At 41.1% G+C, this 11,520-nt stretch overlaps 1 protein-coding gene across 3 annotated transcripts in view; it reads right to left on the bottom strand.

Annotated features, from left to right (window-relative positions):
• The window catches only part of LOC123518032, a 57,857-nt gene extending 55,221 nt beyond the window's left edge, over positions 1 to 2,636 (bottom strand). For 2 of the 3 annotated variants that reach the window (XR_006678644.1, XM_045278539.1), the window contains exon 1: positions 2,089 to 2,636. Coding sequence is in view for 2 of the 3 variants with exons in the window: in XM_045278539.1 (XP_045134474.1) it covers positions 2,089 to 2,122 (34 nt within the window). In the remaining variant the exon portion in view is untranslated. Of the gene's footprint in view, positions 1 to 125; positions 914 to 2,088 lie in introns of those variants that run through there. The other variant, XM_045278538.1, reaches the window with a different exon arrangement.
• Between the last annotated feature and the right edge of the window lie 8,884 nt (positions 2,637 to 11,520).

The following is an 11,520-nucleotide window of genomic DNA, read 5'->3' as shown; positions in this document are numbered from 1 at the left end:
TTCAAAGGGTAAAAGAAAACATGAAAGGAGTTGCTGCTCGATAGATTTATCAGAAATATTCCCTTCATGAACAGTGAGATGAGCAACTATGAACATTTATCTTATTTTTGGTACTGAACACATACCTGTTGCTAAGTAGCGCAAGGTAAGCTTTAGGCGTTCTGCATGTGTCACATACGAGCGCATATTTGTGTCCTGCTTCTTGATGAGTGGAGTAACCTGGTCCAATAAAGTCTGGAACTGAACCTGGTTCAACCGTAGCCACTGCATCATCGTGTCTGAGTCCTCGGTGCTAATTTCTCGAAGCAACCTGTAGTACACTCTCGGTTCGTCTTTGAGCCAACCATTCCCGAGTCCACAGGCGCTTTCTTCTTTTCATCTCTAGCTTCTTCTTCAGAAGAATGCCCAGAGCGAGCGCTGCTACGTCAGGATCCATGTTTGTTTTGATTCTGCTCAGCTGATATCTCCCATAATGCAACAGTACTCGGCAAGGAAGTTTGGTACCCTGTGTGACCAAACTCGAGAAAAAAAAGGTTGGCAGAAAATTGTCGAGAGAAAAATCTCAGCAGAAAATTCTGGAGTTAGATGCTCGTGTGACGAAAAATTGAAATCTAGGGCCCCCCAAACAGCATCTTGCCTAGGGCCCCCCCAAACCTAGAAACGGCCCTGCCTGTTGGTCAATGTTCTGTATCCCGAGGTCCAAAAACCTTAGCATTATGCATAAAACACTGTCACTAAAGTACTGCTCAGTGAGAGCACCAGCTTCACATATAGGAACAGGGAATCCAGCGAAAATGTGAACAGGTTAGGTTAGTTGATTGGATTAGTGAATGGCTTTCTGATAGGAAACAGAGAGTAGTATTAAATGGGGCAATGTCTGAGTGGAAGGAAGTGGTTAGTGGGGTACCCCAAGGATCAGTGCTAGGACCTCTTCTTTTCTTGGTGTACATTAACGATTTAGATATAGGAATTAGTAGCAAAGTATCAAAGTCTGCAGATGATACTAAGATAGCATGTGCAGTACAGGGTGAAAAGGACAATTACAGAATACAACGAGACCTGGACAGGCTGATAGCATGGGCAGACAGGTGGCAGATGGAGTTTAATTCTGATAAGTGTCAGGTTATGCATTTAGGTAAAGACAACACAAACTTTAACTATGAGATGGAGGGATGTTGGCTAGAGGCAGTAGAGGAAGGAAAGGATTTAGGAGTAGTGATAGACAGGACTATGAAATTTTCAAAGCAATGTTTAGAAGCAAGAAATAGGGCAAATAGGATCCTGGGTTTTATAAATAGAAATGTTAGTTATAAAAGTAAGGAAGTGGTGCGTAGCTTATATAATTCCTATGTTAGGCCCCATTTAGAGTATTGCATACAGGCCTGGTCACCCCACTATAGGCAGGATATCAACATGTTAGAAGCAGTTCAGAGAAGAGCAACTAGGATGATACCAGCATTAAAGCGCCTGGAGTATAGAGATAGATTAAAGGAATTAAACATGTTTTCATTTGAGAGGAGATGTATAAGAGGGGATATGATAGAGTTATTTAAAATGTTCTCAGATACAAACTACATAGATGTGAGATCTTTCTTTACCTTAGAGGAGGAAATAGGACTAGAAATCATGGCAGGAAGATTAGAAAGCAAGGCTGCAGGTTAGATATAAGAAAATATTTCTTTAGTCATAGAGTGGTAGACTTCTGGAATGCATTGCCAGAGACGGTTGTAAATAGCACTAGTTTGACAATGTTTAAAAACAGATTAGATAAGCACTTAAATTTATTAGATTTATAATTATGTATAGCACTGCATGATAGTTTTATAAGAAATTTACTATAGTTAAATAAGACATGATCCCCATGTATGGGGACCACAAATTGTAGAGGATTTCGCTGCAGGACTTAGCCCTGTTAATGGGCCAAATATTTAGAATTAGTATATAATGTATTGTGTACTTGTAAGTGTATCTTTAAGTACTGATGACGAGGTCGCTGTGCGACGGATACAGGATAACCTAGATGGGCCCTGGTGGCCCTTTGTTATCCTATTATTTATGTTATGTTAGGTGAACCAATGTACTGCGTACCTTGAGAAGTGCATGCTCCCTCATTCACCCTCATCGGCGTGGGGGCAGGCGGCAGTCTGTCCCTTTTCAACTTGTTCACCTCATCCCTTTACTCTGCAAGAGCCGTCAAAAATAAGTGTGGCGAAGTCGAGAGCTTGTTAACACCTGCAGGCCCAAGCGTGCCATGGCCCGGCGAGTGGTTACTGGTTAGTCTCCCGCAAACTTCCAGGCCGGGGAAGACCACGGCACTGTCCCCAAGAAACCGTCCCGCGCGCTCGCCTCCATTCCCGGTGTCCTGTGATATAGTGTGGCTGTGACAGTGTTTAGATGCGTCTTCTGCGCATGCGCATTGCGCGATCCGGGAGTAGACGACCCCGCGGCCTGCTGTGACAAAGTGTGGCATGGAAGCATCCAACAGGATTATGGAGAAGGTATGACATACATTTCAAGGCCCATGTTTAGTGTATCATTGAAAAATGAGCTATATTAACACTGTTTTCAGTCACAGCATATTTTAGGCCACCCATATCAAACAAATAGTGATATTTCTGCTTTGGTTCTTTTTCTACCATAGTGATGGCTCAAGGCCCAAAGTGCCAATGAGCTATATTAACACTCAGTCACAATATTAGGCCACATATCAAAAATCAAATTTTGTTTACCAAATTCACACAATATACAAAAAATCAAATTGTCACACTTGTCACTGTCATAGCTATAGGCATGACATAATATATAGTGTCTGTCGTTCGCTCCCGGGCCGCGCATGCGCAGAAGACGCAACTAAACACTCACGGGCCACACTTTTGGCATGTGACACCGGCTCCCCCTTCGCAGCTCTTCCACCCAGCTGATTTGACGTCACATAAAATGACAATATATATATATATATATATATATATATATATATATATATATATATATATATATATATATATATATATATATATATATATATATAATTTTGTTTTCATACGCAGGGGTTCCTTGAGACGTCATGTATTTTAAGGGTTACGCAAGGGTAAAAAGGTTGAGAAACGCTGCCTTATTCGTTACCATATTTCTCTCTCTCTCTCTCTCTCTCTCTCTCTCTCTCTCTCTCTCTCCTTATTCGATTTTCATATTCTCTCCTTCCTTATTCAGTTTTCATATTTTTTCTCTGTATCTCTCTCTCTCTCTCTCTCTCTCTGACCAATAGCGTGGCTTTATATATATATATATATATATATATATATATATATATATATATATATATATATATATATATATATATATATATTTGACGTCAAATCAGCTGGATGGAGGAGCTGCGAACTTGCGAAGTAGGGCTTGGCGGGAGACGATTATACTGGATTCGAATCTGGTAGAATCCTGAGAGGCGATACGAATCCGATTACTGCGTCAGGATTCTAGAATCCGGTATGAAATCCACGAGGTCTCTTATTCCTGCTGGTCCTGGAACCGAGGGGGAAACCCAAGGAAGGGCCAGCGGACTCCTCACCAGAAGACATGGCCGTCACTATGAGGTACAACAAGAGCCGTAATCTCGGTACATCTGCCACACAATAAATATAGCCACTTGAACGGCTCTACCCGCTCCAAGGATTGGATAACGGGTAGAAGGCACTGTCCCCGCGTAACGGTCGACGTGGCCTTACCTGAAAAAAAAAAAAAAAGTTCCCGCACAACTAACGCCTGCCCAATGCGACGGCGTGCAAGCTACTGACTGCGTAACGTGGCAAAGCGTATCTCGTGGGGAAGCTCCACTCCGCAGAAGGTGACTTGGTGAAGTAAAATTAGAAGCAGAAACTTCAAGAAGAGAAGACAACAAGAAATAAACGTATAATTGAATAATTGCCAGACAGTTGTGGCTGCCAGGTGGACCTTGAACCCTTGCCTCCCCTGTGTCACGCATGCTATCTCCCCCTCTTGCCTCACCCCATGCATCACTGCCATGCTTCTTCATCCTCTGTCTATATCATAAGACTGCTATGATCTTTTCAAACTGCTCTCTCTCTCTCTCTCTCTCTCTCTCTCTCTCTCAATTTTCATCACAACTATACATTATATATAACACAATAATCCCATAAAAGATTATCTTGAGACAAAGGTATAAATCTGGCCAAGACAGTAATAATTACTTCACAGTATCATTATCTCTCTTCAACACACCAATAACGACTCAGAGTGTGTCCAGGTCAATCGTAAAACGGCAGATTGCCATGACGCTACTAATGGCTCCTCCCAAATCCTCACGTATCAGTGAATAATATTTTCTAAAGAAGCGGGAGTCTGATGCATTATCATTCTATCATGCTCCAGGAAGTCACCATTGAATAAACAATCATGTGTGAAAATTTCATTTCAATCAGATGAATACAAATAGGAAAGCAAAGTTGAAATTATGAAAAATCTTTAGGAGTGAATATCTCGAAAAATGTTTTTTTTACTTTTCAAAAATTTTCACAAAATCAGTATAAACTTATCGACTTTTGTTTTGGTATCATTTTGTTTTGGTATCATTTTAAACTAAAACTAAAATGCAAGCTTTTGTTGGAATTAGATTTTTTATAATGTCAATAGAAAAGGCGATATAGGAAAGTTAAAAAAAAAATAATTCGGTGGGCAGTTCAACTGAGACTTTAGTCCCTTGGTCAGTTAAAGTCTGACATAGCGAAACCGGACTTGTCGGGGTCAGAGTTATCGAGGTTCAACAGTATATGCAAGAGAATCGGCAGTACTCTTAGCATGTCAGTATCCAAATTGGAAAGAGAGAAAGATATTTTGATTCTAAATACCACATAGACTAAGTCGAGAGTTTATCATTCTTTCAAGTAATTTATAAAGACAACTAGTTAGAGTAATAGGTTGGTAATTTTGGGGAAGATTGCCTGACTTTAAGGAAGCTTTACACCATGAGGGGGAAAAATCACCCGTTGTCCAAATTTTGTTGAAAAGTGCAATTAAGAAATACAAGGAAATAGATTGTAAGTGGTGATGCATCTGGTTGTGGATGTTGTCAGAACCTTCACAGGTGTTGTGGCAAGATTTGAGAGCTGAAAGCAGTTCTTTGGCAGAAAAGTGGTCATTATAATTATGGTTCGTCAGAACAGTGCAAAAGTGGTAGGATTGCTTTCAGCAGTTGTTTTGATACTTGTAAATTGAAAAGGGAGGTGTGAGCTATTACTAACTTGACTAAAACTTGGCCCATTTCATTTGCTATCTGTAACATGTCTGCAATATAATTTTTATCTATCTTTAGCATTGGAGCTGCAGAGGAGGCAGATTTTTTCCAGAGAGCTTGTGAATTCATTTCCAAACAACTAAAACGGATGTGGATGAGGTTATGGAGGATATGGAATTTTTTCTAGTTTTGCTTTTGAGAATTTTGTATAATTTGTTTGAATACAGCAGATGCTCTTTTAAAAGATATGATGGCAGGAATATATCCAGGTGTGTTACACTTGTATCTGAAACTGCACCAGGCTGCATGTTAATATGTAAAGCTCTGGTGCAGTCGCAATTCTACCAGGGAACACATCAGGATATGAAGGGTCTGGTGGTTTGAGGAATAGTTGTAAGAGCAGCATTTAAAATGGATGTAGTGAAATAAATAAGCATATCAGATGCAGAGGAGAAAGATGTTAGGGGTGAGGAGAGACATGATAGAGAAGTGAAAAGACGGCAGTTGGCATCAAAACGTCAGTGTGGAGGGTTAGGGAGTGGAGCATAGGAAGAGTGAGAGAGAAGAATAGGGAAATTGTCACTGGTTAGGAATTTGAATGGAAGCTTGAAAAGAGAGAGAGAGAGAGAGAGAGAGAGAGAGAGAGAGAGAGAGAGAGAGAGAGAGAGAGAGAGAGAGAGAGAGAGAGAGAGAGAGAGAGAGAGAGAGAGAGAGAGAGAGAGAGAGCATGCACAGAGATAGATCTAGGGTGGAAAAGGTGTGAATTCTTGTATCAAAATGTTTAGGCTGGTTGGAGTTAAGAAGTATGTCAGTAGAAGATAGAAACTGTTCAAAAGATTGTCCCCAGGATGTGATGATGGAATCATCCCAGAGAGTGTGACAGCAGTTGAAGTTGCAAACCATGTATCAATAAGGGAGGAGTGAGCTGGGAGAGGTTATTGAAGGCAGTAAAGTTATTTGAAGGTGAAAAGTAAACTTATATTACTGAGATCTATCACTGGATAAAGACTCATACTAGGGTACAAGGAATAGTAGTTGTAATGTTTGGTTGAATATAGGATGTTTTAGGATGAATCAAAATGGAATATGCAGAGATTGAGTGAGAGGAATATAGGAATTGATAGTTAGGGATAGGTAAAGGTGGTTGTGTTAAAAAGGTCTTTTGTAGGCAAACTATTTGGGGATTATATTTTGAAATAAGGTAACGAGTAATTTCTGTGGGTACAAAAGCCACGTATATTTCATTGAAGAACAGATAGTGAATCCATTATAGGACACAAAGAAATTAACAAGATGTGATAATGGTTTGAATTGTTGAGCTGGTGATGGGTGTGAGGATTGAACTAGTCTGGAAGAAGAAAGGGAGGTAGGGGAAATCAGAGCTAAAAGGAGTAAGGTTAGGTAGAGAGTGATCTGGATAGAAAAGGGGATATGGATTGGATAGATTCTCAAGTATATCCAGGTGGTAAGGGAGCATAGTTTGGGTAGTTGAAAAGGAACAAGTACAGTGGAAAGGGGAGGAAGCAATAGTAGTAGAGAGAGAGTTGGATTGAGGATCAGGCAGAGAGTGAGTGGAGGAAGACTGAGCTATAAAGGTCTCAATGGCCTCCATAGTTTCAACAGGGAGATCAGTGAGAGGAGTATGAGAACTGTAGGTTTTAGAGTCAGAAGATGGTATGGGAGTGGAAGAAAGGTTTTGAGGTGGATGGTGAACTTCCACTGTGGTACTAAATATTGTTTTAGTGTCAGAAGGTGGTTGATGAGTGGGAAGATTTTGAGGTCGCATGATGAACCTCTGCAGTGGTATGAAGGACTATTTCATGATTAATAGTAAGTGAAGCTGAGGATGAGTAAACTCAAGGTGTGTTTTTGTCTCAAGTGTAGTAGTGAAGGAATTATGAGGAGTGGTCTTCTTTGATGGGGGATAGGGAGGAGATATTGAAAAAGGTGTGGAATTAAGGGGCCTAATGGTGGAAGATGAGGTTGTAGAGGCAAGAGAGAGCACTTGGTTTAGTGTGTGCAAGAATGCTGTGGGAAAGGAAGATGGGAGGGTGAAGAAAGAAAGGAAGAAGATTCAGGGTTCCAAACTGAGAAAGAGTTTGATGTCAAAATAAGAGTGGAGGCAGATGGAGTAACAGATATAGATGAGACGGATACAGACATAGATGTAAAGGATGAGGGTATGGAAGAGGAGGAGAGGCTAGCAGCAGCAGAAGTGAGGCAGGTTGCATAAGATATGGTAGTGTAAGAGGTTTGGTTAAAGAACTGTGTAACAGGTTGAGGAGAGAAGCCTAAACGACGAGTTATTATTATTCATACTTCTAGAGTTATGCACTGTTTGAAGTGGAGTACTGCCACTTCAGCTTGAAATCTATATGTGGGGCATCCACAGTAAGACATTATGTTGTCATGTGCAGTTTGCACAGATATGAATTTGTGATGTGCATTCAGAGTGGCTAGGTTTGTGGCACAGAGGGGGCAGCGTGCTGCCAATCTGCAATATTTGGCTGGATGGCCAGTGTCAATAGTTTTGCCATTGACAAGGGGCAGGGATATATGGTTGTACTCTTGAGGCAAACCCTGCCAATATGTATATACTACTTCAGGAGACAAAGTGTGGTTTTTTAAAGCTTTTTTGGCTATATTTGTTGGGCATCTTTGGCAGCCAAGAGGAGGGATGGTGTAGCATTGACTATATGAAATGTTGCGTCAGTCACTTAGAAAGTCATGGAGGTCTGAAGAGCAGTTAGTCTAAGGTGTGATTCCCATTTAACAAGCGTGTTGCGGGATAGCAACTGTGCCTATTGTGATGTTAAGAAGGGCATCAGGTGTTGTGGGGATAGGCTTGCCTTATGGGGTCTTTTAAGTTGTGCATAGTCTGAGATTCAGATTCTGTGTTTACAGTTACACTGGGAGTGATCCTGATATAGGAAATTACCTTCTCAACCTGTCTTTGCAAACATTTTTAAAATAGTAATGTGTTGTCATTGCACTGAGCAATCATGGGGATGTGAAATTATCTATCCCAGCATTGGGAGCTGGCCGCCGTTATACAGTGGAACCATGCGTGCTTTGGGGTCAGAGGGGTCTCCAAGCACACGGGTTTGAATCCTGTCCATGGTCCGAGTGCAGGTTGGGCTTCCTCACTCAGGCAATGGTTTCCTAGCGGATGGGCTCTGAGATAGGAGGTACCCCAAAAAGTATCCCCTTTAGCCCATAAATTTCCGTGAAAAGCCCACATGGTATAAAAAAAAAAAAAAAAAAGGGGGTGGTCCAGTGCAGAGGTCTGTTGAGAGGATGGAGGAGTGAGGAGTTTGTAGTCTTAAGAGTAGAAGTATGAGACAGGTAAGCTGCTGAATGTTTAAGAGGATGAGCTTGCAGTTTTGGTGGGGTATATATATGGTTGAAGGGTGGTTATGAGGGAAGAGGGGACAGGAGATGGGGAGAAAGAAAGTGGGGAAGCAATAGGTAGAGGTAGTAAATGGGGATGAGAGGAGTTGTGTATTTGGGTGAGGAGAAGGTCCTTTGTCGAAGTCATTGGTGGAGCCAGGTTAGCAAAGCCAGAAAAGTCTGGGGATTGTGTTAAAGGGACAGTCCCAGAAGCCCCTGCAAGTGGATTAAGAGTTTCCATCATTGGTGTCCCTGTGAAGACTGTGGGGGAAATAAACGTTCCATTCCCTAGATCCTCATAAGGAGTAAGGGTAGAGCAAAAGAGAGGGTTTGTTGTACCCGTGACAACGTTTATGATTGACACTAAGGCCAGTATTGCGTCCCATTGACATGGCACACTCACACTGTAGGAAAAGGATATGGAAAAGTGAGAGTGGATGGGGAAGAAGTTGAAGGAAGAGGGCAAAAGTAGAGAAGAAGGTTAGGACCAAGCAAAATTTGTCAAGCAGGGGGCAGATGCCTGAGGCAAGGGAGGGGCCCTGAAACCCCACCCCAGCATCATGTACCAACCCTGCCCCCACATCAACAACAGGCTCGGTATTTGTGTTAAGGGAATAGGAAAGCAATTTAATTAAAGGGTATTCATGAAAATTTGTATAATTCTTTGTGAATCAGTAAGATTTTACACCTTGTGAATTGATTCTCTTCAATTCATGAAGAATCCTCTCAATTAATTATTTGTTTCTTGCTTCACCATGTTAAATTTAATGGAACAACTTACACTAAGCAAATTAAGTTGATTCAAACAGTATTGTATAATGGCAAATTTAAGTCAATGATTCACACAGGCCCATTTGGTCATCAATCACGACTTGGTCAATTTTAATACTAGAGAGATTCTACATCCAATTCTTGTGATCCTATATACCAAGATCGAGATGCCATAGCTGCTTTATCCCTAAAGTAGTTTTAAAAATTTCTCTGGATTGTTGACCAAATTAGGGAATGAATGTCCAAAGATCCCTTATTTAGGTTCCCTATTATTAAATTGATGCACCCATATATTTGTTTGACGCTTACAACTATGTTGCCTCAACCAGAGCAACACTACTATTTCAGCAACCTGTATACCTATTGATTCTAACAGTTTGATTTTGTCGATGGGAATGGTGAAGACTTAGAATTATTCAATCATTATGAATTAAATTAAGTTGATTTGCTTGGTGTAAACACAAACTAAGATATAACTACTGGATTCACAGTGCAATATGCATGGGAAGTCTTGATGCCATGGAGCCAATGTAATTTCTCTGCAATATTATGTAGGAGGCTCACAACTACCACCCCAAGAAGACAAGATGAACATTCTGGTGCTTTTAGAACATTAACTGGCTACCTTCTATGCTCTGTAGAGAACAGAGGTAACAGGGTGTGTCACCTCAGTTAGCTGATATATACAGAGAGAGTGTGGTCTCTGACTGCTGTGCCAAACAGAAGCTGTGGTACTATTTTCCTTCCACTCCTAACATGCCTAAAATACTACAAGCAAGGGAAAACTCTCTCTCTCTCTCTCTCTCTCTCTCTCTCTCTCTCTCTCCAATGCAAGAGGGAAACTTGCCAAGGGCAAAAAAGTATTAAAAAAAAGAAAGGCCCACTTGAACTGCAAGTTCCCCAAAAGATAGGAAAGGTATTAGCCAAAAGACAGGGACAAATGTCTTGACATCTTCCTTTTTAAAGAAGTCAAATCATAGGAAGGCGGAAATACAGAAACAGTTTACCAGAGAAAGGTATGAATGATTGAGAATACTGGTTAACTCTTGTATTAGAGAGTTGGACAGAATAGGGATGAGAGGAAGAAGAAAGCATTGTGCACTGAGGCCACAGGAGCAGGGGAGGCATGCAGTTAGCAAGAGGAGTTAGCATGAAAATAGCGATAAAAGATAAAAAGAGATGCAGCATTTCGGTGGTGAGAAAGAGGCTGAAGACAGTCTGTCAGAGGAGGAGAGTTGATGAGATGAAAAGCTTTTGATTTCACCCTATCTAATAAAACTGTGTGAGTGGAACCCCCCAATCATGCAAAGAGTACTCCATACAAAGGCAGATAAGGCCCTTGTACAGAGTTAGCAGTTGGGGGGTCAAGAAAACTGGCAGAAATGCCTCAGAATGCCTAACTTCATAGAAATTGTTTTAACAAGAGATGAGATGTGAAGTTTCCAGTTAAGATTACAAGTAAAGAACAGGCCAAGGATATTCAGTTTGGAAGAGGGTGACAGTTGAGTATCATTGAAGAAGAGGGGATAATTGGCTGGAAGGTTGTGTCGAGTTGATAGATGGAGAAATTGAGTTTTTGAGGCATTGAACACTACTAGTAAGTTTTCTCTGCCCCAATAAGAAATTTTAGAAAGATCAGAAGTCAGGTGTTCTGTGGTGTCCCTGCATGATCTGTTGACTTCCTGAAAGGTTTGTCGTCTCTGAAAGGACGTGGAAAGATGTAGGGTGGTATCATCAGCATAGCAGTGGATAGGGCAAGAAGTTTGGTTAAGATCATTAATAAATAATAGAGAGTGGATGACAGGACCCCTGAGGAAAACCACTGTTAGTAGATTTAGGAGAAAAGCTGGCCATCTACCACAACTGCAATAGAACAGTCAGAAAGGAAACTTGAGATAAAGTTGCAGAGAGAAGGATAGAAACCGTAGGAGGGCAGTTTTGAAATCAAAGCTTTGTGCCAGACTCTATCAAAAGCTTTTGATATGTCTAATGTGACAACAAGAGTTTCACCAAAATCTCTAAAAGAGGATGACCAAGACTCAGTAAGGAACACCAGAAGATCACCAGTAGAGCGACCTTGATGAAGCCATACTGGCGATCAGATAGAA

The sequence above is a fragment of the Portunus trituberculatus genome, chromosome 43, assembly GCF_017591435.1.
Source record: "Portunus trituberculatus isolate SZX2019 chromosome 43, ASM1759143v1, whole genome shotgun sequence".
Lineage (NCBI taxonomy): Eukaryota > Metazoa > Arthropoda > Malacostraca > Decapoda > Portunidae > Portunus > Portunus trituberculatus.
Note: the sequence above shows the minus strand (reverse complement) of the source record. Positions and strands in the feature narration are given on the sequence as shown.